This window comes from Haematobia irritans, chromosome 1 (assembly GCF_050003625.1).
Source record: "Haematobia irritans isolate KBUSLIRL chromosome 1, ASM5000362v1, whole genome shotgun sequence".
NCBI lineage: Eukaryota > Metazoa > Arthropoda > Insecta > Diptera > Muscidae > Haematobia > Haematobia irritans.
The window spans coordinates 274,380,725-274,408,327 of record NC_134397.1 but is presented as its reverse complement, the minus strand read 5'-3'; the positions used below and the strand labels follow the sequence as shown (position 1 = coordinate 274,408,327).

The 27,603-nt window shown below is 33.1% G+C and overlaps 1 protein-coding gene and 2 long non-coding RNA genes across 3 annotated transcripts; all 3 read left to right on the top strand.

The window, feature by feature from the left end:
• Positions 1 to 2,008: 2,008 nt before the first annotated feature.
• LOC142219768 (uncharacterized) lies at positions 2,009 to 3,326 on the top strand. The gene is made up of 3 exons (XR_012717756.1): positions 2,009 to 2,338; positions 2,404 to 2,767; positions 2,832 to 3,326. It is a non-coding gene; the product is annotated as an uncharacterized LOC142219768 (long non-coding RNA).
• A 532-nt stretch (positions 3,327 to 3,858) lies between these two features.
• On the top strand, positions 3,859 to 4,347 carry LOC142219767 (uncharacterized). Its single transcript, XR_012717755.1, has 2 exons — positions 3,859 to 4,096; positions 4,154 to 4,347. It is a non-coding gene; the product is annotated as an uncharacterized LOC142219767 (long non-coding RNA).
• Positions 4,348 to 5,913: 1,566 nt separating this feature from the next.
• Positions 5,914 to 26,627, top strand: LOC142224929 (lateral signaling target protein 2 homolog). The gene is made up of 5 exons (XM_075294710.1): positions 5,914 to 6,597; positions 20,483 to 20,623; positions 20,755 to 21,495; positions 22,740 to 24,040; positions 24,654 to 26,627. Exons 1-5 carry the CDS (start codon positions 6,562 to 6,564, stop codon positions 25,696 to 25,698), a joined length of 3,264 nt encoding a protein of 1,087 aa, XP_075150825.1. The 5' UTR covers positions 5,914 to 6,561; the 3' UTR covers positions 25,699 to 26,627.
• The last annotated feature ends 976 nt before the right edge of the window (positions 26,628 to 27,603 follow it).

The following is a 27,603-nucleotide window of genomic DNA, read 5'->3' as shown; positions in this document are numbered from 1 at the left end:
GTAAAAGAATCATTGTGGTCAAGTAAAACACGATTGTTTAGATGTTTATTAATTTGATTAAACATTTATAAATATATATTTATACGACTATCACATCACATTTAAAATAATTTTTTGCATTAATAAAATAATTATAGGGCTGTTTTCTTTTAGCACTGGATATACTAAGCCGTTAAGGACTAAAATAAAACAGAGTACTCGTTTATCCAGGACATCTCCAAAAATATGCAACACTGTCATCAGCTGTTTAAAAACAATCACAGAAAAGTGAAATCTTGCAATTTTAATGTATGAAATGCTTCAATTAGTAATAAATATTTACTGCTGCGATTATTTATGACACCGTATCACTTTGAATGTCATGTTTTTCGATAAAATAGTCACAATAAATTGCTATTGTGAATCGAAGAAGCGTCGCTTTATCCAAATACAATCTGGCAACATCGGCGCGACTTGCACTGATGAGATGTTCTGGATAGAACACCAGTGGAAAGATGTTCTGGATAGCCCATACAAATGTTGCATCCAGTGCAAAAAGAAAACAGCCCTGATGGTGTGTTACATGTTGCAGCGTCCATCAGACAGTGTTTTTATTCTCGATGTCTGGAAAAATATCTGAAAATCTACCACTTTATTCCATTTGGAAAGTCAAAAATTATTCACTATTATACCTTTCACAATTTTAAGCAAAATAACTACGTTTTCAGCACTTCATTATCTTTTTTATTTAAATAAATTATAATAAGCTAGTTGCGCTTGGTGTTTCACAAAATATAAAATGGCCTGCCAGCATTCCAAGATCCATTTCATCCTCAACTCGTAAGTGACACTGCAACAATCGCCAACTGTGATAATATTTTGCCATCACTATTCGCATGAAAGTATTTTGCCATCACTATTGTTACAAGAGCCACTTTATATTTTATGAAACACCCTTGCCAACATTTTTTGAATATGGGGCCGCTTCTGAGAATCCCCACTACGTCGAAAACAGTCGTATACGATATTGTAATAATAGTGATGACAAAATACTTTCATGTACATTTCATTATTTTTGATACGCTTCCCCCATCACAGTTGACGATTGTTGTAGTGTCAATTACGAGTCTGTGGTAGCGATGAGTATGAAATGGAACTTTGAAATACTGGCAGGGATATAAATCTTCATTATATTGATTTTTTTTTTGGCAGACAATTTGAAATTATAACTGCCGATGCCTTTATAAACTATTTATCAAAACAGCGCTTCGACCGCAACGTAGGTAATACCAAAGCTGCATGCATTGAACGACATCTATACAGTTGGCATTTGTTGTTTTTGTAGAAGAGAAATTTTCGTCCTCTATAGTTTTAAATATTTATTTTGAATCCCGTTAGGTTTGCGAATGTGAGCAGAGCCTTAATAAATGATGTAGTTATGTGTCCAATAAAATACAGCATTACATATAGTGAATTCATTTAAAAACCACGTACCGAGAAAAGGAAAAAAAGTTGAAAAGGCAACCCAAACGAATATTCGTTATTATAATTTCTGAATAATATTCGAAATATATAGTGAAGCTTTTACACTGAAAGAAAAGATTTCTTTTGTCGGGAACGAAATTATAGACAAACAACGTTTTCGATTGACCTCAAAACATATTCGCAACTAAAGCTGGTTAGAGAAAAGGAATATATCCCTTGTCTGAAAACGAAAATACTTTATGAGAGATTTTATACTTCGTCCTGGAGGAACAATTTTTTTCTTAATGTGTATGACATTAAGGGTTTAAGTTCATACATATTTGTTTCATTGCAAAGACTATAATGAGACTTCTATAATTTAGCCATTAGTTGTTCCCTCGAAACAATGACACTTCAATATATTAGCAACGGCAACTCTGTTTGATTATTATAGTGTTTTATTTGTGGCATACTTTGTGGCTCTTATTTTAACTCAATTTGCTATGGAGTGTGTCTTCGATAAGCACACCTTATGCGCCGTGCAGACTATAAGTTTATCCGCCCAATAAACACAGGATGAGCGTTTTTCAAATGCAACACCTCTTCAGTTTGAGGGTAAATATCATTTTCAACATAAATTCAACTTGACTTGAAAAAGCTCATCTTCAATTCATCTTCAAATTGTTTGCGAATTACAACCAATTTGGCAAAATGTTGACGAAAACTTTGAAAATGTGTTGAAGATAATTGGAGAAAACTTTGACAAAACACTACCCTGAAATGCAACGAAAAAACCACATGGTTTTCAATACTACTTTGGACAACAAAGTTCGTGGAAGAAATACAAAAATGTGGAAATTTTTTAATAATCAATTGAAATTGCTTATAATAATTGGTAAGTAAAACTAAAACACGAAATGAAAACTTGAAGGAAGTCACTAAACTCAAATCTCTTTGCAGACAACTAAAATATTTGGATGCTGATTCTTGGACACATTAAGAGGCTGGCCGATGAAAAATGGTAGTGGCTTATCGAGAAGAGAAAGTTTCCATAAATCAAAGTGCAACCAAAAAAACTTGGTATTTATGCTTTTCCATATCAACAACTACTGGATGATAATTCGCATCACATCGATAGTTTAATTTATATCGCATCATCGGTTTAATTTGTTATTTTGTGAATTGAAATTGCTGGAAATTTATTCCAATTATCTGGTCATCAAGTTCCTGAAAATTGCCAGTATTTTAATAACAACAATTTTGTAACACCAACGTTCTTGAGGAAATCACGAAGTACCTGGTCAGTTGGAAGAAATACAAATTGGTAAGTCAAAATAAAAAGTGAAATGAAAACATAATGGAAATCACAAAACTCGATTGTTTTGCAGAAAACTAAAATCATTGAATGGTATATTCTTGGAAGATGTTGGCCGATGAAAAACCGATGAAGGAAACAACAAAGAAAAGTTTTCAGAAAACTTACAAAGTGCAACCAATTAAAACAAAGTGCAACAATTCCTATATCAAGAACTTCTGGATGAAAATGTGCATTACATCAATTTACATCCCGTCATCAGTTTGATATTTTGTGATTTCCTCTTGCTGGAATCTATTCTAACACACAAGCCAGCAAGTTCCTCGATAGTAAATATTTCAAATTGCCAGCATATTAATGACACCAACATTATGGAGGAAATGGAATTATACATGTAAAAATGTTTAAGATATTTAAAGTTGTATTCATAGTTTTATTTATTAATACGTTTAATAAGATAATTACATTTTGATTGGTATAATATTATTATTTTCATATATTATTAATGTTATTTTTAAGATTATTATATTTGTTAACGAAAAAATAAAATTTACAAAATCCCTAGAAATTTAGTATTGACTTTCAGTTGGAACTAGGATTGACTTTCATACAAATTGTGGTTTGAAAGTATTCGCAACAATGCTAGTTTTTTATTTTTCTCACATTGAAAACTGTTTGAGAAATTATTGAGTAGCGATGCATTTCAATTTGAGGATTACAATTGAGAAATGATTGCTATTGTGTTGAATTTTACTGTTGAGGGTAATGTCTGTTTTTTGTTGAGAACGCGATTTTCTCAACAATTTCTCAACTTGAATATTACCCTAATCCTTTGAAAAAATGTTCGAAAAATTATTGCATTTTAGTATTTTTCAAACGTTTGTGTTTATTGGGCGGATGACAGTGGTCGTGTCGAACATATCCCATATATTGTTTATGCTTCTTCTTATTTTTTCTTGTTGTCATCATATTTGTTCGTGCAGTGTAAGTGTAAAACTTGAACGAACACACAACAGATAGGAGAACCTCTGTCGTAGTGTTTATCCGACCGTTTAAGGTCCGTTTTAAGTCCGAAGGCATAATCGATACCGCTGCATGTTCCCTGCCAGCATTTCAAAGTTCCATTTCAACCTCATCGTTACCACAGACTCGTAAATGTCACTTCAACCATCATGAAAAGGTACATCAAAAAGTACATGCAAGTAATTTGCCATCCCTACTGTTAAAAAAGCCATTTTTTTGTGAAACGCCAAGCGCAACCAGCTTGTTATATTTTAATTAAATAAAAACGAAAATAAAGTTCTGAAAACATAGATTATACGCTTAAAATTGTGAAAGGTATATTGGTGAACAATTTGGTGATTTTCCAAATGGAATAAAGTGATTGTTTTTCAGATATTTTACAGACACGCTGCCTCCATGGAATAAAAACACTGGTTGATAGACGCAGCAACATGTAACTCGCTACTTGTAACTCAACATCATCATTAATGCCAAAAATTATGTTAAATGTAATGTGATAGTGGTATAAATGTTATATTTTTAAGAATTTGTAAATGTTTAATCAAATTAATAAATATCTAAACAAACGTGTTTTACTCGACCACAATGATTCTTTTACAACTATCTTAAAATGCACTTTTTCTGATTGTTTGGAGGGTCCCTTATTGGCGTCGTTCTAAATTGATCTATAAAGGCACCTAATAATTGCACTCATGCGAAACATTTTTGTAGTAACTTGGCGTGGTACAACTTCTCAATAGTGACGGCGCTTTTCCGACGAGTTTTTGATGTCGTATATGATTGTTTTCGACGTAGTGGGGATTCTCAAAAGAGTCCCCAAATTCAAAAAATGTTGGCAGGGTTTATGGGATCGATAACACATTTACCGATTATTTAGTCATCACCGATAATTCGTATTGTTACGAATTTGATATTTCTAATTATAGACCGATATGGACCAAAGCTGACCTCGAATACCAACTCAATTCAACTATTTAAACATATTAAACATAAGCTTAGCAATATTATTTATGAGATCTAAGCAATGAAAAAATGCTTCCCGAAAAAACATATGCCAGTCAGACATCGCTACCACAAACTCGTAAATTGCACTACAACAATCGCCAATTGTGATGGGGGAAGCATATCAAAAAGTACAAAATATACATGAAATTATTTTGCCATCACTTTCTTTAGAAGAGCCATTTTATATTTTGTGAAACGCCAAGGGCAACTAGCTTATTATAATTTATTTAAATAAAAACGAAAATAAAGTGCTGAAAACATAGTTATTACGCTTAAAATTCTGAAAGATATATGGTAAACAATTTTCGACTTTCCAAATAGAATAAAGTGATTGTTTTTCCCAGACACGCTGCCTCCATCGAGAATAAACAAACGGCTGATAGATGTTGCAACGTTTAACTTACTACGTGTAAATCAATATCGTAATGATAAAGGTTATGTTAATTGTTATGAGATAAACGGAAAATGTTATATTTATAAGAACCCTGCCAACATTTTTTGAATTTGGGGCGCTTCTGAGAATCCCCACTACGTCGAAAACAGTCGTATACGATATCCAAAACTCCTCGGAAAAGCGCCGTCACTATTGAGAAGTTGTACCACGCCAAGTTACTACAAAAAAGTACAATCATTGGGTGCCTTTTTAGATCAATTTGGAACGACGCCAATAAGAGCCCCTTCAAACTATCAAATTCAAAAAATGTTGGCAGGGGTGTCACATATTTAGTGCATGAGTGGATAAATGATCCTGTGTGTCCCCCTAGTCCGTCCAACAAGACTAATGGTGTTTTCTTTTCTGAAAAAGAGCTTTGCCTTCATTTTGTCTGTACAGAATGCGCATTTTTAAAATGTTGCCAGCAAAATAAAATCATTCATTCAGCAAAATAAATTCATTTTTTACAAGAAAAGAAAACACCATAATAATTTGTGAGTGCACGTACAAAATTTTGAGTACGCGAACTGGCATTATATTATGGTGTCGACGTTGTATATCGACGACACTGCTTTGGCATGAAGTAACGGCGGTTAGTCATTAGGTGGTTTCGACTCCGTAACTTGCACTCATTAATTTGTAGAAACGCGCTCCAAATGGGGCTAGTATTCGTATGGGGTTTCGAGGAGCGCTTTTAAATTAGTACGTGTTAAATACAACTTAAATCCAAATTTAGTATGTTCCATTTATTAGACATCATTATTACAAAATTAAGCGGAATACTTAGTAAAACGAATTGTTCATAATAATAAACTGAACAACTTGTGAAAACCAAATTGAAATTCAAACGGGATTACAAAGTGAGAGTGTTTTTCCACCTGGCCTTTGCCGTGATACGCAATAACAAGGCAGAGAAAAAAATGAAAAAATAGCCATTGGATCTTGAAGGGGACCAGTATTGCAAGGGGGTCACGTATATTTGACGACGATGTCGAGGAACATACAAGTGTAGTAGAATTTCAGTTAACGTTCGCACCCGTGTTGTTGAATCATTTTCGTCGAATTGAAATCAAAAAAGTTGCAGAGTTGACGATTTGAGTGTAGTAAAAAATCACATGAACCCAATTATTAAGGATTACGTCCTCAAGAAAACAAAAATAAAATAATTTACATATTTTATCGTGTGTTCCCCAATACCCAATGCGTGTCTTATGTGTGATGGATGAAAAGGAATCGATGTTCACGTTTTTGTTTTAATAGGATACAAAAAAAAAAAAAAAACGTAAAATCAAACCTGCTTCTCTCTTTTGTATGAGTGTGTTTGCAATTCCAACTTTCAATAATGGAAACATTACTTAAATGGTTAAATAAGCCCAAGGTAAGTCCAGTCAAACTCAAGACTTTAAAACATTACCGTTGTTGTTGTATTATATTTTTATTTTCGTTGTTAACTTTGTATTTGTGTTTGTCTTTTGGTAATGTGTGTGTTTGTCTTATTGTATTAAAACTTAAAACTTATCAGAAAATCAGGCCGGCGGACAATTAGCGGGAACAACGCCGCCGTTTGGAAATCGAGAAATTTTTTGATTGCTACCAATTTTCTCCCTCACCTGTTTTGTCAATTTTCGATGCGAAAAGAAGCATTATAGAAAAGAAGCATTTGTTTCCTGTGTTCGTAAAGATGGCCAATATATTATCAAATTCTATTCTCATAGGTTGTTCCCATAGGAACACTTGACGGTCATTTTATCAATCTCAGATTATGGTGAAATGAAATGTTTTGATTTTACATAAATTTATTTCGAATAGAAGATTTATACTTTTGCAATCAAAATATCTACAGATTTGCGTAAACGCTATGTACTAACAGGCATTAGCGTAGCTAGACAATTTTCCTAGGGGGGCTATAGCCCCCTAGCTAAAAATGTATAGAGCGAACTTATAGGTTCAATTATTGTTTTATTTCATACAAAAATAGACATCAAAATAATATATACAAAAGCAACTAAAAGTAGTTCCACACTTTTCCCAGCAAAAAAATTGGGATTTGTTTTAAAGGCACAACTTTAAAAGCACTTCCAAAAATGTCCTCACGAAGACGTTAATTATATTAACTACACAGGAAGTTTTTTACTACAGTTTTTTTCAGTGTGTGACCATAATGCTATGGTCACACTGGGCAAATATTTGACAGAAATCAAAAAAGAATACATCGCCACAGCCGAACCAGAAAACATATTTAGCTCATAATGGATATATAGCATCATGGTGGGATTATTTTTCAAAAACCGTATTCAGATATTTGGAAAATGGTTCTAGAAAAATGTTTGACACTCGTTTTGGTGAAATATTTGCCTAGTGTGACCATAGCTTAAGAATAAATAAAATGGTAAAAATTATTCAAATTTTGCCACAAAAATGCTAAATCCATTATAGAAAAATCGATAATTTTTGAAAATATTCAAACAAGCGTTAGAGTGCATTAAAAATCATAAAAAAATATAAAAATTATTATACATTAATGTTTCTTGAAGCTCGAGGTCTTTATAAATATTTATAGAATTCTAACAAAAGGTCGACCAAAAATCAAAAAACGAATAAATAAAAATTATTTATTTGGGAAAATATCACACAATTTTTTAATTCACATTCAAAACTCTGAATTCGGATCACACCGTAAGAAATGATGAAAATTTATTGCAACGGCTGTTGAAACGGTGGACATTCGTTCTATGACGAGTTCCTATTACATTCATCGCTTCTCCGCCAACTTTGCACCACTTCCGGACCCAAAAAGAACATTTTCACTTCTTTTTTGGCGACGCTTTTTTGCAGCATTATTAAGATATTAATTTATGAAAGAATAGTTTTAATACCAATTACTATTTTTTATGTAGGATGACTAAACCAGACTAAACAATATAATAAAGGAGCTTTACAGCCTGTTTCTGTATGTCGAATGAGCTCTGTGGATCGACTAAAATGGAAACAAACAGCTGAATTTATAACCAAAAAACAGCTGTTTCTATGCATTTCAGTCAATCGATTGAACTCGTTCGACATACAGAAACAGGCTGTTAGTTATTCAACTAAACCATAAGTTCAATCACAGCTCTATTTCATAAATATCAGACTTTAAACATTGCCATCGGCAACTGCTACCACAACCCAAGTAATTCGATTGTGCATGAAAGTCTTTAGCGGAACTTTGTGCGGTTGTATATACTTGTTTAATTTTTATAAAAATGTAAAATCGTAAATAGGTTTTCAACTTCTGGGGGGGGCTAAATTTTTTCTGGGGGGGTCTAAGCCCCCTCCCCAGAGGCCTTCCTACGCTTATGCTAACTGGTATGAAATAGATTGCTATGGGACGTATTATGAACAATAAAATCAAGATAAACCAAAATTGTTGATATCTCTGATATGTCGGGAGAAGTCTGCATGAACTTAACGATTATCACATCAGCTTAAAACTTGTGTGTTCAAAATTTTTGGAACACGAACCAAGAAAATTACAACAACAATTGTCGAATGTGGAACAATTATACTTTAGTATACCAAATAACCAATAAATAACATTTTCCAAACAATAAAAATACATTTAAATATGTTGAATATATTAACCGTTTTTAATTCCCTACCTATATATATATTAGGTAGGGAATTAAAAACGATCATTGTAATATTTTGGACCATTTTCATGAAGCTTCGTTAACGACTTTTAAACCGTACTATGGACATATCTATAATCTTTTTTACGTATTCCATTAACCAGTTAGGAACTTAATGCTGAAAAAATTTCAGTTAAACTTCTCTCCGGATATTTGCAAATTACTTTCTGTTAACTGCCAGTTAAAGCCTAACGGAGCTACATGAAAATGAGAGTTAGTATAGTAAAATATACAAATTTATTTCCAGTTCAAGGACTATCTGGCAGCATATTCCTAAATCTTCGAAAGCATATTAGTTTTATTAAAAGTTTTCACCTTATGTGGGCATGTACTAAGTTTGTGCTCCACAAGTGAATGTCAATACTTAAGATTATAAAAAAAATCGCTGGAAGTACACATAAATTAAAAGCGGATTTAATCCTCAGAATAATTTATAAAAAAGAAAAGCTTTCATTAATGTTGTATCTTTATAAAGCAAAACATTTCACACAATGAGATTTGCGTAATTGTACATAAATCTTTAGTCTAGTTCTCCGAATATAAAGGAACTGAACTCAATTCAATTCTCACACATCCGAGATCGTCGAACTCAAATTTTCTTGTACCTATCAATACATACTGAGTCTTTCTTATATTTATGTAAGTGCGTATGCTAACTTAATGTACCACCATATGGCCACTGTGAAATGTACCAAATTATTTCAATGAAGCCGCCATTGACCTATTTCCTTTTGCGCTGCGCCGACGAATTTCGCTCAACTTTGTTGTCTATTTGCGGTAGTATAGATTTGAGTATCTGTGTTTGCTATTTACTTTGACAATAACAGCAACAAAGGCAATAAAAAGGTAATCATGATGTGTTTTTATATGCTTTGTATTATTTTTCTACATTTTTCTTTCGACTTCTTCGTGATTTGCTTATTACATTCATACGTTGTTTTTTTCATGTCTCTCTTCGCTCTCGTCTTTGTTTGCATTTTTGTGAATAATTTTCCGTTTATTTGTTGTTCATTTTTTTACTGTTTGAAACAAGTGCAAAGATACGAAACGTCACACTGGCCGACACCAAAAACAAAACTGCGCTTCACACAAATACTCCTACATGAAACATTACAAAACGCCACAATGAGTAACAGATCTACAACAACAACAACAAATGTATTGTAATAAACCATATTGCCTCATTACTGCTGACTGATTGTCCCCGCAGACATGTTAAGCGATGACAAACTACGAATCTCCAGTTTAAATTGCGTTTTGCGTTTTTTTGCTTCTCTACACCTACTCCACAATAGTAACATTACCATGCTTGTCCGATGGTAGCACAATTACAGGAGACAAAATGTACAACTCCAGCTAATACTTCAAATAACTTCGAACCACCAATTTTTGGCAAGGTCAAACAAAGAATATATCATTCATGTTTGTGGAATTTCCTTTTTAGCTAAATAATTCACACGACCTACTTAATTGCTAATATTCGACATTTCAGCGGTGTGTTGTGTTAAAAAGATTTGTTAGTTAATGGCGGTTTTATTGCCTTAGAGAAGGATTCCAGCAAGATATTTGAATGGTTGTAGTTTCGCTATGAATTGTTTTTTTTCAGCTCCTTATTTTTTTCAGTTTTTTTTCAGCGCCTTATTTTAGTTTACTTACGGCCATTTTCTTGTAGCTCCGTTTGGCTTTAACTGCCAGTTAACAGAAAGTAAATTGCAAATATCTTCTCTCCGGTTAACTTTAACTGAAAATTGTTCGGAAGTTAAATTTCTAACTGGCATGTGGAATATGTAGGCAAGTTGACAAGTTGACAGATATGTCCATAGTACAGTTGAAAAGTTCGTTAGCTAAAGGAACACTAACGGAGCTTCATGAAAATGTGTGTTAGAGTATTAACTGTCCATTATGACACCATAGTGGTGAACTTCTCTTTTATTAATGAGAGCTGTCCTTTTCTATGTTTAGCTCTAAGACAAGGGACATCCTTTTTATAGCCGAGTCCCAATGGCGTTTAGCATTACGGTGAAACCACTGTGGAGAAACTTTGAAACTCTAAGCATTACTGAGAAGGGATAATACACCGTCGAAAGTTTTCGGTGTTTGCTCAAAACTGGGATTGGGCTAATCATTGCACCATGATTAAATTTTCGTATATTTATTTATAAAAAGTACGCAGTAGGTTATGTGTAAATCCCTAAGACAGTTGTAGTTAAGTAGTAGTCCGACGCTCGAAGTAGACAATGAAAACTAGGTCTCTTCTAATTTATATGAATATAGAAGTTCAAAAGTTGTGGAATTTATACTTATATTGTTATTTTTTTATGGTCCTTTGTTGCTTTCACAGTTTGAATTTAATTTCCTTATATTGAGATATCCGCATAAAACAAGTTGGTATAAACCAGTATTACGTTATTTTAATTTATATTGAAATTGAGCTCGACGATCTCCGTTTAATTATTTGATGTTACAAAATGTTTACTTATCCGCTTTTAACATTCATTCATTCTGTTCTTTCTTTTCTTATTCATCGCCAAACATATCCATTGGTCTTCATGAATTTGTTGTTTTATAAATAATTTCATAAATTACTTTAGATCGTAAATAACTTATTTTTGCTCTGTGGATTGAATAAAAAACAATGATAACAGGGATTCTGACAATTTCATTCAATGACTCACTGCATGTATGGTTTGATGCACTTAATTTGTTGTTGTTGAAATCAATTTCTTTAACAATCAATTATATTTGGCTTAGATTGTTTTGGGACTTATTTATTAACGTTTTATATCCACCAATATCGTTGGAAATATTTAAATTTTATAAAACTCAGATTTGCATATGTAAAAACAATAGCATACAAATAGAAAATTGTTTTAAGTAGTTTTAAAATGTTGTTTTAAGTAACTGTATAAGGCCTTTGTAAGTCCTAGTTACATATGAAAATAAAATAAAATAAAATAAATAAAATAGATTTGAAACCCCTCTTCGATATTCACCCTACGGAAAGATGGTGCAAATTGCAACTATCACGGACCATTTCCATTTCCCGCAGGGCTGTGAAACCTCACAGAAGTGTACACCTACCGTCTTCTAAATTTTGTCCACATTTTGACAGGTGTCCAGTTATGAGAGGTTAAATTCAATGTGTTCATATAGCAAACGTCTAACGATAATTGTCCACTTTTGGGAGGTGACCGGCATTCAGAGTGTCCAAGTTTGAGAGGTTCCATTGTTGATTACCATATAACCATATTTTATAATACAATTTCTTTTAGTATGACAGAAAAAGTTTCCGCGTTCTATTGGTATGAGAAGAAATGCATGAGTTATCATACTTTTCATCAGTTAATCGGTGTCTATAATATGGTTGGAAAGACACGTACTAAAATTTTGTCAATTATATAAAATCTTGTTGTCTTGTTCAAGCAAATAACGTAAGTTATAATTATCGTAAAAGAACGTTGTGACAGAAATGCAGACAAAAGTTCTTATTCCGTACATCAAATGTAAAAATGAGCTGAATAATCTTGCTTGATTTTTTTTTTTTGGAAAAATGCTATGTTTAATGACCTCATAGAGAATGAAGTTTAAGTTCGGATTTGCAATATTTTTAACACTATACAATCCCTCGAAATCACTTGTTGTTCATACTCCACAGGTATGTATTGCATAGGGGTATTGAATATAAAATTATACATAATTTAGTCCGAATTTTCAAATCAGTTCCCATTATTTCAATAAATGTTTGATGAGAAACGCAACAATAAACAGAAAGGCTGCTATGTAGAATGCTCATCCCCTATGTCCCGATATTCGGAATCGCAAGAATTTACTTTTCTTGTTACGAAAAAATAGAAATACTCTTGCAGTCCAATACAATTTTAATTTTAACTTCTCATTAAAGTAAACTATATTACCAAGATTTAAGTTTCAACGTTTCAGGGTTAAGAAACTATGACCAAATGAAAATATTGCGATTTGCGATTCCGAATTTCGAAATATGTCATGCTAGTATGGTATAGTGCGGCGTTAGGAACCACTAGAATGAACATAGATTCCCTTTACATAGATTGCAAAAAAACGTTTTTAAGAGATGTCGAATTATTTTGTTATTTGTACGAATTATTTTTATTCTTTCGTTTTGTTTGTTATTTTTGGCTTCTCTTCAATCGTTATTGTTGTTTTTTTGATCTCAGCTTAAAGCCATGCATTGACTAAACTACAGTGTAGCTTAATCAACAGAGGAAAAGTATGCTTGTCAAATTTATTTGGGCAAAGCCCTATAGACTGCAAGATGGTTGGATGTACAGCTGTTTCGGAATTACCACATTCCTCATCAGCATCCTCTACTTGCAGCAAAACTATCAACCAATTATCAAAATAAATTCGGGTAATTCATTCAACCCAAAGTGAACTACACTTGAACCTCTCGAAAAAGGGTGTGATAGGTTTGTTCTTTTATCAAATTGCATGATAAATTGGTGGTGATGTTTGTCGCTTAAGATGGAAAAGAAATGTACATTAACTTTATATGATCTTTAACTTAATGCCTCCCAGCAAAAAATGGAGCACTATTTCAGCAGGATTTTAAGGGAGAGAGGCAGTACCAACTGCTTACAAAACAACAGAATCAGCGCTGATTTTTGTGGGCGATGTCTCGATTTATAGAAGCTTCAACATAGCGCTGATATAATTGCTCATTTCAATAACAATATTGCTCAGAAGTGAGCAATCCCACAAAACATGGAGCACTATTTCAGCTGGATCGTAAGGGAGAGAGGCAGTACCAATTGTTTACAAAACAACCGAATCAGCGCTGATTTTTGTGGGCGATGTCCCGATTTATATCGGCTTTAACATAGCGCTGATATAATTGCTCATTTCAATAACAATATTGCTGAGAAGTGAGCAATATTGTTATATGTATGAGGGAAAACAGCACTACCTTTCGCGCATCTATACTGCATGAATTGGTTACAACAACGTAAACGAATGATCATAAACTTGTTTGATTACTCGTTTACGTTATTGCCGCCGATACATGCAGTGTGGATGCACTGCCTACTTTATTGTATACCAAAAAGCGCAACTATATTTTACTGCTCAAATATTCTTTGCTGGGCTGGTTTGCATATCTATTTTGATAATTTGAACAACGTTGAAAAAATGATATGATATGGCACTTGATTTTCTAAGTGTGGAAAGCCACTTACATATTTTCTAAACTCCTCAAATATGTGAGACTAAACTGGCATTGAATGAATTTATGAAATACTCTAAACCAAATGGTTTGATATAAACAAATGCAAAAATTGAAGGAAATGAAGCAATAAAAACAAAAATAGGGAGATTAAGGGATTAAGATTTTTGTTTTATATTTTTAATACAAATGGTCAAGGTTTCTAGGAAAGACCAAAAAATTTTTTATCTATCGTTTCTCAGTAAGGCTGGAAGCATTTTGCAGCACTTCTTATATATCCCAACAAAGTATGAGCAGCTATTAGGACTTTTATAAAAGAAGGAAGGGAATAGTATTATAATGAAATAATATTCGAATAGACACTTTCACTTATATATACATAAGTATAGTTTTTATTAAAATATTTGTAGTGGCATTTGATGATTAGCAGATGTTTCTTACATACTTGTGTTCCCAAAATCTTCAAAAAATCTTTAATTCCCATTTATTAATTCATCCTTAATGATGATGATGATGATGACGACCTGGTACAATATTTTAATAGTACTGAAAGCACTACTGAGCACAGATGAGAACTATGTTTGAAATAATGTAAATAACATAGAGTACATACAAACATGTGTTTGCATTTCAATAGAATGTTGACGTTGGTATCCTTTTGATATAATGACGTCAGCATTTGTCATTTATTTTTCCACAACGACCTTAAACCAGAAAACTTAACTGTCCAAACAGGGGGTGGTGTGAATATGTATGAATAACGCAATCGTCGATTAATGAACTACTCTTTACAAGTTGGGCTAGCGGAAATAAGATACTATACAACAAGAACACTAAAAATATTGTATGATATGTACATACATACATATTTATTTGTCATCACGAAAATTTAATAGGAGATATTCGTTCATTTTCCCTTATTAAAGATAAGTTTGGAAATTTTGTTTTAAGACCTCACATGAGAGATAATTTATTTATGAATTGATGGAGAGCTAATGAACCTAGTAAAAAATTTTATGCAAATTTAGGCTTCGTATACACCAAAAATGAACTATAATCGCAAATATTTCGCGAGAAATAATTTTCTATGGTAACGACCGTTACCTTTACCCTTGTGGGTATGAATCACCTACGTTGCTTGGTACTCTTTGTTTCGATTGAAACACAATTATCTTTTCTGGAAACTTGATTCTTATATGTTGTTTTGTTGTAGGTGTTTTCCTTTCCGCCAATATCAAATCTAGAGATAATTGTGATATTGCATTCTGGCAAATATTTTTTTTTATTGAAATCGATGAGTGTATTGCTTCATAATAAGACATTGACAAATTTATATTAATGTGAACGTTAATTTTTTGATCGAAGCCGAAGTAATACTGCTCGATGAGACCGAGTCCAAACATTTCAAATTTCATTGAGCTTGTTTTAATTGTGGTGCAAACTAGAGAAGTTGCTTTATATTTCTAATCAAAACTCAAAATTATCTCTTGTAAAACTGTAGATACGACGACCTTTAAAGCTCTTATGACGAACGGACCAATATACGAGACCATATCTATATATACGAAGGCGGTTCGGAAACTTCTTAGCATATCAATGAAAGAGAATACATAGTTAGTTTTTCAAAAATATTTTTATTTTTCAATATAATCTCCTGATACTTCAATACACTTAGTGCAACGCTTTTCTAGCAATTCTATCCCTTGATTAAAATAGTTTTCCTCAAGGTCTTCAAAATAGTGGTTTACAACTGTAATTGCATCTTCATTTAAGGTAAAACTCTTGCCAGCAAGGATTTTTTAGATTTGGGAACAAGTAAAAGTCACTGGGAGCTGAATCAGGAGAATAAGGTGGGTGGTCAAGCAACTCGTACTTTAATTCGTTGATTTTAGCCATTGTTAAAACACTCTTGTGCGCTGGTGCGTTGTCTTGATGAAAAATTATTTTTTTGTGTTGTAGGTCAGGACGTTCTTCTCGAATTTGTACATTTAATTGAACCAAAAGGTTGCAATAGTACTGTGAATTTATTGTTTTAACCTTTTGCAGATAGTCAGTCAATAAAATACCTTTGAAGTCCCAAAAAACCGTTGTCATAACCTTACCAGCCGATTGAATTGTTTTTGCCTTCTTTGGGGCACTTCCTCCAGCTTCAGTCCATTGTTTGGATTGTTCTTTTGTCTCTGGAGTATAGTGGTGGATCCATGTCTCATCAACAGTTATGAAACTACGCTTAAAATCCATTTTATTTCGCTTAAAACGACCCAAACAAGCTTGAGATATGTTCATTCTTATGGATTTTTGATCGACTTGTAACAAATGCGTCACCCATCTTGCAGAAAGCTTTTTCATCTGTAATTCTTCATGCAAAATTAAATGGACTCGATCATTTGAGATGTCCATGATATTAGCATTTTCACGCACTTTTATTCGTCGATCATTTATACCATATCATGCACTTTGGCTATAATTTTTGTTGTTGTTGCTGTTTTTAGACGTCCACTACATGGTTCATCCTAAATGCTTGTACGACCTCCTTTAAATTCAGCAACCCAATTTTTTACTGTTGCATATGAAGGAGCACTTTCACCTAACACATTCACCATATCATTATGAATTTCTTGTCCCGATAAACCTTTTTAATGTATATATTTAATGACAGCACGCATTTCTAATTTTTTCATTGTAAAAAAATTGCGGATGCGTCGTTTTTGAACACCTGTTTCTATATTAAGGACTTTGCCAGATCGAAACAAAATTTAACATGTGTTCATAACAGAGATGGAAGTTTCCAAAACACCTAACTTTTTTCTGATTATACCGCGCTTTTTGTGCTAGGCTAAGAAGTTTCCGACGACGGATTTTGGAAAAATTACTACTGTAAATCCAAATTGTTGCAATAATTGATTAGAACAATTTGAGATTTTTCCTGAAAATGGGGCAATATACGTGATCGCAATTCGTAATTGGATAAATACGTCATTAGGAGAACTATCGGTTTAATTTTGTTGAAAGTCAGTAAAATTCCCCAATACAACTATACAGGGAGTCCTGCAAAATGTGTAGTAATACATGAGACACCCAAGGTTAACCCATCCAGGTGGCATGAAATTCCATTTAGAATTCATTGCCACCAATAAAACACTGGGGTTTTAGTCAGTTCTTTTGTGCATTAAGTTTCGATTTGAATCATCTGAATCATAAATTGAAAGTTAGAGCATTTGACCCTTAACGCCAAAACTACACATAAGTTATATATTAATAATTAAGATACAATGAAAACTTTTTAGAAAATTGGGTTTGCAAACCTAGGCATTTTTGTATTGTTTAATGATAAGTAGTTTAATTGGACATAATTCTGTTTTCACACAATTATTGCACTATGGGATCCGAGAAACTTCCAAATATGAATCAAAGGTGTGGTGTCTACATAATCTAAAATTATTAAAATGATAAAAATGTTAATGTAATACTAAGTACATAAAGACTTTTGCAGCAGGTCAAAGGTTATCAGCTTTATTAGGTGGTTTTATGTCAGAATGAATTTCAACTCATGAATATAAATAATTATCTGTAAACTAGTGTTACGTATACGATCGTATAAACAAAATGTCTTTTCGGTCGGGCCATATGATATCCCATATGAATTTGTTAACCATCAAAATTGAGGATATTAATAAAATGAAGGTTTTTTGCCAAATTTTAAGACGATATGATTATTATGTATTATTGATATACAGTGAGCGTCATAATAAAACGAACAAAGTATTTTGTTATATTAAAGTTTTTATTCTTTAGTTTTTTTATTTAATTTTTTTTAATTCAATAATCATTTGCTAAATCAAAAAAAAAAAAAAAATGTTTTATTTAATTTTTTACCTTCAATAATAAATTTGGTAAACCAAAAAAGTTTAATAAAAGCGTACAAATCAAGGCAGAAAAAACCAAGATTTTGATTCAATTGATTATACTATATAAAATTGATTATACTATATAATGCATACTGTAGTCGACAGACTCATAATTTGGGGTTACATCTAAAATTAACTGATATGGCCCCTGCTCTTGTAAAAATTATACTATTAAAACATTTTAATTCAACAGCTATATTTCAACAAACTACGAAAATAAACTTGGTATATATGAATGCTATGTACAGTGAATTCTCTGAAACTTGAACACTCTGTAAAACGGACATCTCTGAAAAGTGGATAACTTTTGTGAGACGTGTGCTTTAGTACCATATTAAAATAAACCTGTCATAAGGGGAAATCTACTAAATGTGGAAAATTTTTTGTGGTGGTGGTCCACTTCTTAGAGGTAATATTGGGTTACTTTGTACCAAAGATTGGATAAGTAATGCAAGCACAAGCTTGGGCATGACAGACAGGCGAACAATCTGAACCAAGAGTTGACACTGAGTAGATCAGGATATATATTTGGGGATCTGGTAGCACATTCACATTCTAGATCAAAGTTCTTATATCATGATTATATAGGTGTTTATATTAGAGGTGTGCGCGTGAGTGAAATTTCACTCACACCCACGTACATTCACGAAGTCAAATACTTATTCACGCACGATAAAAGTCGTAGCCACTCACACTCACGCACATTCACGAAATGAAAAGCAGTACTCACGCACGAACTACTTTTACAGACTCACGCTCAAGCACGATTCACGACATTTCACGTGACTCACGACAAATTCACGAGACTCACGACATTTGCCAACTGGGAATGAGAAAAGGTATCAAAATTTATAAATAAAATATAGTTCGACAGCTAAATCAATTTCATTTAATATACTAGTAAGAATTAAATCTTGATTTTTTTTCGTGAGCGTGATTTTGCAGAAGTTGTTTTCACGCACATTCAAGAACCGATTTTATTACTCCCGCACGCTCACGCACGACATATTTACTTTAGTCCCATTCACGCACATTCACGAGAGTTGATTCAGATTTTATTCACGACTCACGTGATTTACACGTGAAAATTTCGTGTCACGCGCACACCTTTAGTTTATTATACCGTAGTTTGCCTTAAAATGTTTCTTTTTTCCAGATTAAGAATTTGACAGATTAAGGGGTAGCACACAAAGTTGAATGTATAAAGCTTTGACTGCCGATGTCCACTTAGGAGGACATTCGAAAACGACACCACACTCTATTTCCCCAGTTAGTTTCGATTTATTTATCGATGTTATTTTAAAGTAGATGCTTTAATATAAATAAGCTAAAAATATTTTCCATATTGGTGAGCACTAAAATACATTTTTACAAACTTCTTCAATAAAAAACGAAAAATACGAAATGTTGAGACTATTTTTCTCTTGTATGTATGTCTCTAGTAAATTGACATTCATACAAGATCAATAGGTGATATTCTTCCGGATTCTTTTTTTTTGTATTTTTTCCCAAACTTCGAAAGATATTATAGGCTAAATAGCGCTTATTATCGTAAGGCCAAATGGTTACAATTCACAAAACAAGTTTTCAGAACAAACTCATATATCTCTTGAAGTAATTGAGGTAGGCCCTCAAAATAAGTAAAATCAGAAGAAATATTAAAGTTTTAAACATTACTTTTATTTCGGTAGTGAAAGGATTAAGATACGCACTTTACAGTTTTCGGTATAAATAGAGTCGATCAAAAACCAGAGGTTATGAATTAGTTGAAAAATTGGTTGATACTTATCAATGACTGCAATTAAATCCTTGTTTCTTTGTATACGAAACTGACAACCATATTTCTTCCTTGTGGTTGTGGAAACTTAACATTTATACCTTAATTATAAATTGTTTTTCCCAATTGTTGATCATTTATTTGCAAAACCTGTATAACTAGTACGTGATTTAATGAAAACTAGAAACATTTCAAACACTTCTTCAGTTATACAGTTAAACTAAATTTCTTACATATAAGTAAATTTTTCTAAAAGTGAACTTTATGCTAAAATTGATGGGTCCAAGGTCGAAATATAGTCATATAGTGTGTATCGACGAATAATCAAAATTCTCAATTGAGATTTTTCCTTGAGATCACCTTTTAAAGAATTCTTACATTCCCTGCAACTTCAGACACAGACCTTTAGTGGTTCATTGCTCTAGATATTACTCTTTGGTGTTAGTGAAAAATTTTAATTGAGTTTGTGTAAATATTGATAGACTTTTTTATCATGGACGTTTTAACGTTAACTTTGGATCGACATGTTTTTGTTGGTGTTGTCTCGTTATTATGCAGTAAACAAGCCAGATATACTATAATAAGAGTGTGTTGTAGCTGGTACTGTTGAAATTGACATTCATTTTAATTTTAATATGTTAATTGAAAAAAAAAGACGTAATTTTATTATAAATAATTTATTTTTGTTTTATTTTATTGTGTCTTTAAAGGCGGATGATAAATCCCTGTTGGCTAGATTCTTCCATGCTGATCGTGCTTTAGCTGCAGTCGCTAGCGAATTGGATAGTTTTGATGGTAGAGCTGAACCGGATCGATGTTCACGTTTGGTTTCTCGATTACGTCAAGGACAGGTAAAATTATCTATTGGCCCAAGGTCCGACAATTGCTAAAGAAATTCTAAAATTTCATAATACAATTTTGCAACAATCTATATGATATAGATTCCGATTTAATTGTCGTTGTTTTCTTTTTTGTATTTCAGGATAAGGTTTTGGCTATAACAAATCTTATAATTGAAGAACTTCTTGGCGATGAACGTGATCCTCGAGCCTTCCGAGCAAAATTTCCCGAAGAGGTCTTACAGGAGAATTTGGCGGGTCAATTATGGTTTGGCGCCGAATGTCTTGCCGCCGGTTCATCTATTATGAATCGCGAACAAGAGAGCAAGGAAATGCGCCCTTTAGCCGAGGCTGTCACTCGCAGCTTGAACAATGTACGTTACTTGTTGCGTGACCAATGTTTGCGAAATAATGTTCCAAATAGTGAACGTTTAAATCTGGATAAAAACGATGCCGCCACCGAACAGCTATACGAAAGTTTGAAACGTTTTGATCGTTTATTTGCCGAATTTGAATGGCGCTATGTAAGTGCCATGGTGCAAGTGAAATCAAAAGAGGAATACGAAATGCAAGAGCTAATATGTGTTTTATGCTCGGAAACCTTGCAACGAGCTTTGAAACTTGGCCTTTTGGAGCAGGAAAAAGTTGATGCATTTGATCCGGCCCTTATGTTTTCCATACCTCGATTGGCCATAGTTTCGGGTTTAGTTATATATCCTGATGGGCCATTAGATATGGATATGCCAGCAGAACAGCTATCGGAAATGTTTAGACCGTTTCGCAGTATATTGATCAAAGTGCGAGAGTATTTGAGAAATCTGAATGAAACTGAGCTATATTATTTGGAGCGTTTATTGTGTACCAACGAGGAAATCAGCTTAAAGGTAATATTGATCAAAATGTTATAAAACGATTGTCAGTGGATAGTGAATTGATTGAAAAGTTAGTTCCAAATTTGAATAAAATCGATTAAAAATTAGTTAAAAAACCACATAATGTCTTGTATGGATGACGAATCGCGATTGATATGTGGCCTTTATCTAAAATGTAGTCCATTCTAAAAATGAACTCACCAGAATAAATCTCAACAGCATCTTTATTTACTCATTCGGATAAAAAAAAAACATAAGCTTAATATTTATACCAAATAATATTGGAAAAGTTCACATAAAGACCAGAGGTTGTGAATTAGTTGATCTAATGATGGTTTTGTCGACGTACGTTCTTAACTTTTTATATCCATATAAATTTATCAACGACTTTCCATCGACGTATTGATTTTCAAAGGCAACGATGTATATCATATTTGTGAATTCTACCATAGGAATATTTTTACTAATCATTTATACAATATTCATTCATATTCAAATTGCAATTAATGGTTGATATCATTTAATAGAATTCTATGTTCCCCTTTGAGAGTAAATTTGATCGACACTTGCCTTTGTTTGTCTTAGTTAACTTTACCGTGTCTACCGGCAATTCTTTCTTTGTCATTATGTCTACGACACTTTCAAATATTATTATAAATACTTCTATATTATTATTAAAGTTTCTGATTATATTAACTACCTTTTGTCTTCATAGCAAGAGGGAAAACAAGGAATTCGAGAAATCTGAAGTGGATTGTAATGTCATTTTATAACATGGATTCTCCAAATGTTGCATTGGAGTGAACAATTTTATCAAAAATATAATTTTCTTACAATTATTCTTTAGTCAATTCAATTAAATGTGTTTTTTGTTGTAAAATATTAAGAAATGTACTTATTTATTTCTTGATTTAATGAAGTAACGCCTTTAAGGACTATCGAGTTGGTACTAAACCTCACCGAAGTTAATTTTTAAATAATATTTAAGTAATGAAAAACTTAATTAAACGAAAGTACAATTAAAATGTTTATTAAATTGAAATAAAATCAAATTTGATTGAAACAACAAAGTAATCTAAATGAGATTCCAGATTTTTATATCATCTGTGAGGGTATATAATTGAATCAGTTCACGGGACGGATGTGTGCTTCATTTTTTCAAGTTTTTCTATTTAACAATTTTAAATTTTATATTTAAAGTTGATGTCATCTCCAATATCTATCTGGAACTAATTATATTATTTCCTTGCTCCTAGGACACCTTAAAAGCCAAAGATGCCACAGTAATGGACAATAACAATAGTAAACCGAGCAAATATTCCGAAGTATCTAATAGCGATATAATGGACAAGAACGATTCAACTGCTGCACTACATAGGAACAATACTACCTCCAAACTACAACAACAAAAGTTATGCAAAATATATAAGACAAAATCCACTAGAAGGGCTGACAGTCCTTCACCAGCGCCGTCCACAAGTAGTTCATCTGACGAATGTTCACCTTACACTACACCCATTTCTTCAACGCCCTCATCTCCTACGCATTCAATGGCTTCAACTACAACCGCTGAAGAGGATACAAATGGTACAACTTCACCAGATAGTTGGATTGAAGATGAAGAAGAAATAGCTTTGAAAGAACATGATGTTCTCGATGAGGATGATGACGAGGATATCGAAGAGGAATTGCGTCGTCATAACGAAGGACATTATGCCGATGTAGATGACTCCGATTTGGATGAAAATAATTTATATGGATTGGATAATGTGGTTAACCAAATTATAAATTTAGAATTAGCATCAGCCGACTGCGCCACCGGATATTTAATATCAAATACCACATTAGGTAATCTTTTACAGCCCCAAGAGGTCCCCCTAACGGATAATTTTGTCGTCAGTGATAGTGATTTAACCGCACAAGACGAGTGTTGTGATACCGCAGATGCCGAGCTGCCTACAACAAGTGCCAAAGCACAACAACGTGATATAGACGATCACGACGAACACGATAAAGATAAAATGGATCAAGCCAACCAAGACAACAATAATACGACAGGAACTATTGCTAGCATAAGTTTACAAGACTCAGAAATCTCATTATCTCAACAAAGTTCCATGAACAATCCCCCACGTTCGTCAAGTGTAAGCCATTCTCGTCGTAGACGTTATAGCGATTTGCAGCAGACTTGCAGTAAACACCATCATCATCATCACCACCACCACCATCACCAAAGCTCCACGGCTACATCATCAGTATCATCAAATAAACAAAGTGCGTCGCGTAAACACACTGGTCAAAGTCATAATCATTCGTCTTCTAGACATCATCGCTTGCACCATCATCACCGTCGTTTACATCGTCATGGTGGCGATAAGCGCCACGAATCTTTGCAATGTGATGACTGTTCAAACAATGCAGCAAAAGAAGATAATACTATGTCGAATAGTAAAGCAACAACTTCTTTGGGATTGGACATTGAGACACCTTCATCGTCGTCATCTCTTTTAGATGATAATAAGACAATTATACGATCTGGAGGACGCATGAAGTTTAAGTAAGTAGTTTACGATATATATTTTTAAAATAACGCCATCTAATTGGAAAAAATAATGAATTTGTTTATACTACACCTCGGAGTGAATTTTTAAGAGTCTAATCCCATAAATACCAAGAATGTAAAAACAAAGCTAGAGTTTTGGAAAAAATCCGATTAGTATTTCAACATAAACTTATTTTTATTATTTTATAATCTGCCTGAAGTTCCTAAATATATATTCTGCCTGAGGTCGGCAAAATAGGCCTCCATCCGATTATGGAGCTTTGGAGATATGTTCGAAGAAAAGTTTGACCAATTTCCTATTATCGTCTTCGCTTTCTCCGTTGCTTTTCAACATCTGTCAGTTTTTCGTCGCCTAGCCACTAAATTGGTATTCCTGTACAGAGTCGAAGACAACAATTACTTACAATCTGTTGATGTACAAAAAATTAATTTTAGTTATTTCGGTTTAAAATGTTTTAATTTCTGACGCAATTCTGAAAAAAATCTAAGGACAGCAAAAGATTTGATGTCAACCAATTTCAATCTTCTTATTCTTCATTATATTTTTATTAAGATATTAAAATTAGCTAATGTGGAGTTCTAATTTTTAATTTTATTTCATTTTTAGAAATACTGAAAACCTATTACATCGCCTGTTTGTATGCATTGCCGGTGTGGCCGATCAATTACAGACAAATTTTGCATTTGATTTACGCCAAATATTGCGAAGTGTTTTCCTAATCAATATGTCACCAGCTCAAGAGGAGATCGATATACCAGAGAAGCCTAAGGAAAACGAACTATTCGAATTTCGGGCCTCGGAAAATGATGTGATACAAGAAAGTGCTGGTTCCAGTCAAAGTATTTATTCGGCTGAAGAAGTAAACCCAGAGGGAGACAATCAAAGTCAGAACAGTAATAGTAGTAACAGCAGTAGTAGTAATGGTAATACCGGTGGTAATGACAACAACAGAGTCTATAGACACTCGACGGGTAGCACTGCATCCCCGACAGTTTCGGCGACAGCAACTAATATAGTTTTGCAACGTCAGCAGATTGAACGTAGTCGTAGTTTAGATAATCAAGAGATATTACCACATCAACAGTCCATAGTCATGCAACAGCCTCAACAGAATCATAATCAAATGTACAGAAGTCGTCATAATTCAACTGGAAGTACGACAACGCCTTCATCTGTGTCATCGTCGGAAAATAATTCACCCGTATGTGAGCGTTTCACAAATGGCAGTAATCGTCGTGTGTCGGAATCGAATACAGACACCACACAGTCACCAACATCAAGACCTGTTCAATTATCACCACCTGCCTGGATACCCGATCAGAAAGCACCTCGCTGTATGTCCTGTAACACTCCATTTACTGCATTTAGACGTCGCCATCACTGCCGAAATTGTGGTGGGGTTTTTTGTGGTGTTTGTTCAAACACATCGGCCCCACTGCCAAAATATGGTCTCACCAAAGCCGTTCGTGTGTGTCGTGCTTGTTATGTCCACGAATTAGGACCAAATTCAAATAACACAAATGCGAATCCGCAAAACCATTCTACACATAACAACCACCACCATCATTCTCAGTTAGTTAGTCAAGCAACAAGCAACAACGAACCTTCCCGCTTACGTCGTCCTGTCACCACTTCTAGAGCTATTGATTAGTAGAGCAAATTTCGTTTTTATTTGCATATTCTTAGGTATTCAATATTGCTTTAAATTTATATGATTTATATGGGAGCTCCTAATGGAATATGTGGAATGAATATTTTATATTATTGCATTGATTTATACTGGTTTCGAAGGAAGTTTTAATAACTTTTCGAAGATTTTGATTTACAATATTTTGAAGTAATGAATGACAACAAAGTTGATAAATTCATTACAATTCGTGTGGACCAGTATTTTGAATTAAATGGATAGGAATTACAGTACTCTGACATTAAAAGAAAAAATATTATTACTATGTTGGAATTTAAGAAAACATGTATTCCGATTATGTACTACGTTCTTACAAAACGACCTATTAATTTTCTTTAGTCATTCAGACACATTCCTTGTTCCCCGTTCATATATATTTATGAAAAATACTATACATTTTGGGTTTGGGTGTAAACGTTTTTTGATTAGCTTTTTAAATACTATACATATCTGTTATATTATTATATTTCTTCAATATGTTATCTTTTTTCACTGCTATGTGTATATTCCTTAGGACAACCTTTAATTATTTCATTATTTTTATCTCATTGTATTCTTCTTGTAACCCTTTGTAATCCCTTCTTCATTATATTTTACCTCTGCAATTTTTATCCCTTTCTCACTATCTTGTTTTTTTATATTCTCTGACTCAATTGAATACCTTTGTTTTTGATCCCGTTTATTACTATTAATTTTATTATTAATATTTTTACTTGTAAGAGTTACACAATATGATAATGTGTAGTAAAATGTTTAGTGTATATTAGATTGAAATCTGAAAATAATCATAAATAAATGTGTATATTTTACTTTTTTTACATAAGACAATTAGACAATAACAAATTTCAATTTGTTGTAAAACTTATTAAAAAAATTTAATTTAGAAAATAAAACGTTGTTGGTTTTATTGAGAATTGGGAGTGAGTATAGAAAGCTTTCGTGTGTTTACATGTGAAATTTGACACAGATTCGTTTTTGTCTGCACGCGATTCAATTTCGAATATGGGCTATATCGGTACACGTTTTTATATCCCATATAAACCTATTTGACTTCTTTTACAGAAACGTAACTTTTATCCGATTTCTTTGAAATTGGACATCTGGAAGTATTTTAATTCCACATAGTGGTGTATATCGGTCCCGATCTGACTTCATGAGTTTCAAGCCAACGCAATTTTTGTCCGATTTGCTTAAACACGGAAATCTAGAGGTATTTTAGGTCCACTAATATGTGCCAAATATGGTGTGTATCGGACCATGAATTGGTATAGCCCATATATAAACCGATGTCGCGTTTTGACTTCTTAGTTTCTAAACATCACAATTTTTATCCGATTTGGCTGAAAATGGAAACCTTGAGGAATTTTAGGTGCCGGATGTGGTGTATAACAGTCCATTCTTTGGTATATGCCCTGTATGGGCCCATGTGACTTCATGAGAAATTCTCAATTTTTATCCAATTATCCTGAAATTGGTAGTCTAGAGATATATTAGGTTTATAAAGAGGTATGTCAAACTGATCATCCAATTGCTCGAAACTAGAAGGAAAATTTCCAGATTTTGCTTCTCGAGCTCATTCAAGTAATGTGTGTAATCACCAAAATTTTGATTTCATATCATATGACAGTAGTTATGTCATCTTGCGCGATTAGAAGCGATACAAAAGATTGTTCTAAAACTCAAACAAAAATTGACTTTTTCCATCCAGTGTCCATAGTAGTTTCCACATATAGAAAGTTCAAAACTAACCTCAGGAAACATACCATTTGAATTTTATATATTTCCAAGTAACCCCCCAGCAAAAAATAGAGCACTATTTCAGCAGGATTGTAAGGGAGAGAGGCAGTACCAACTACTTACAAAACAACC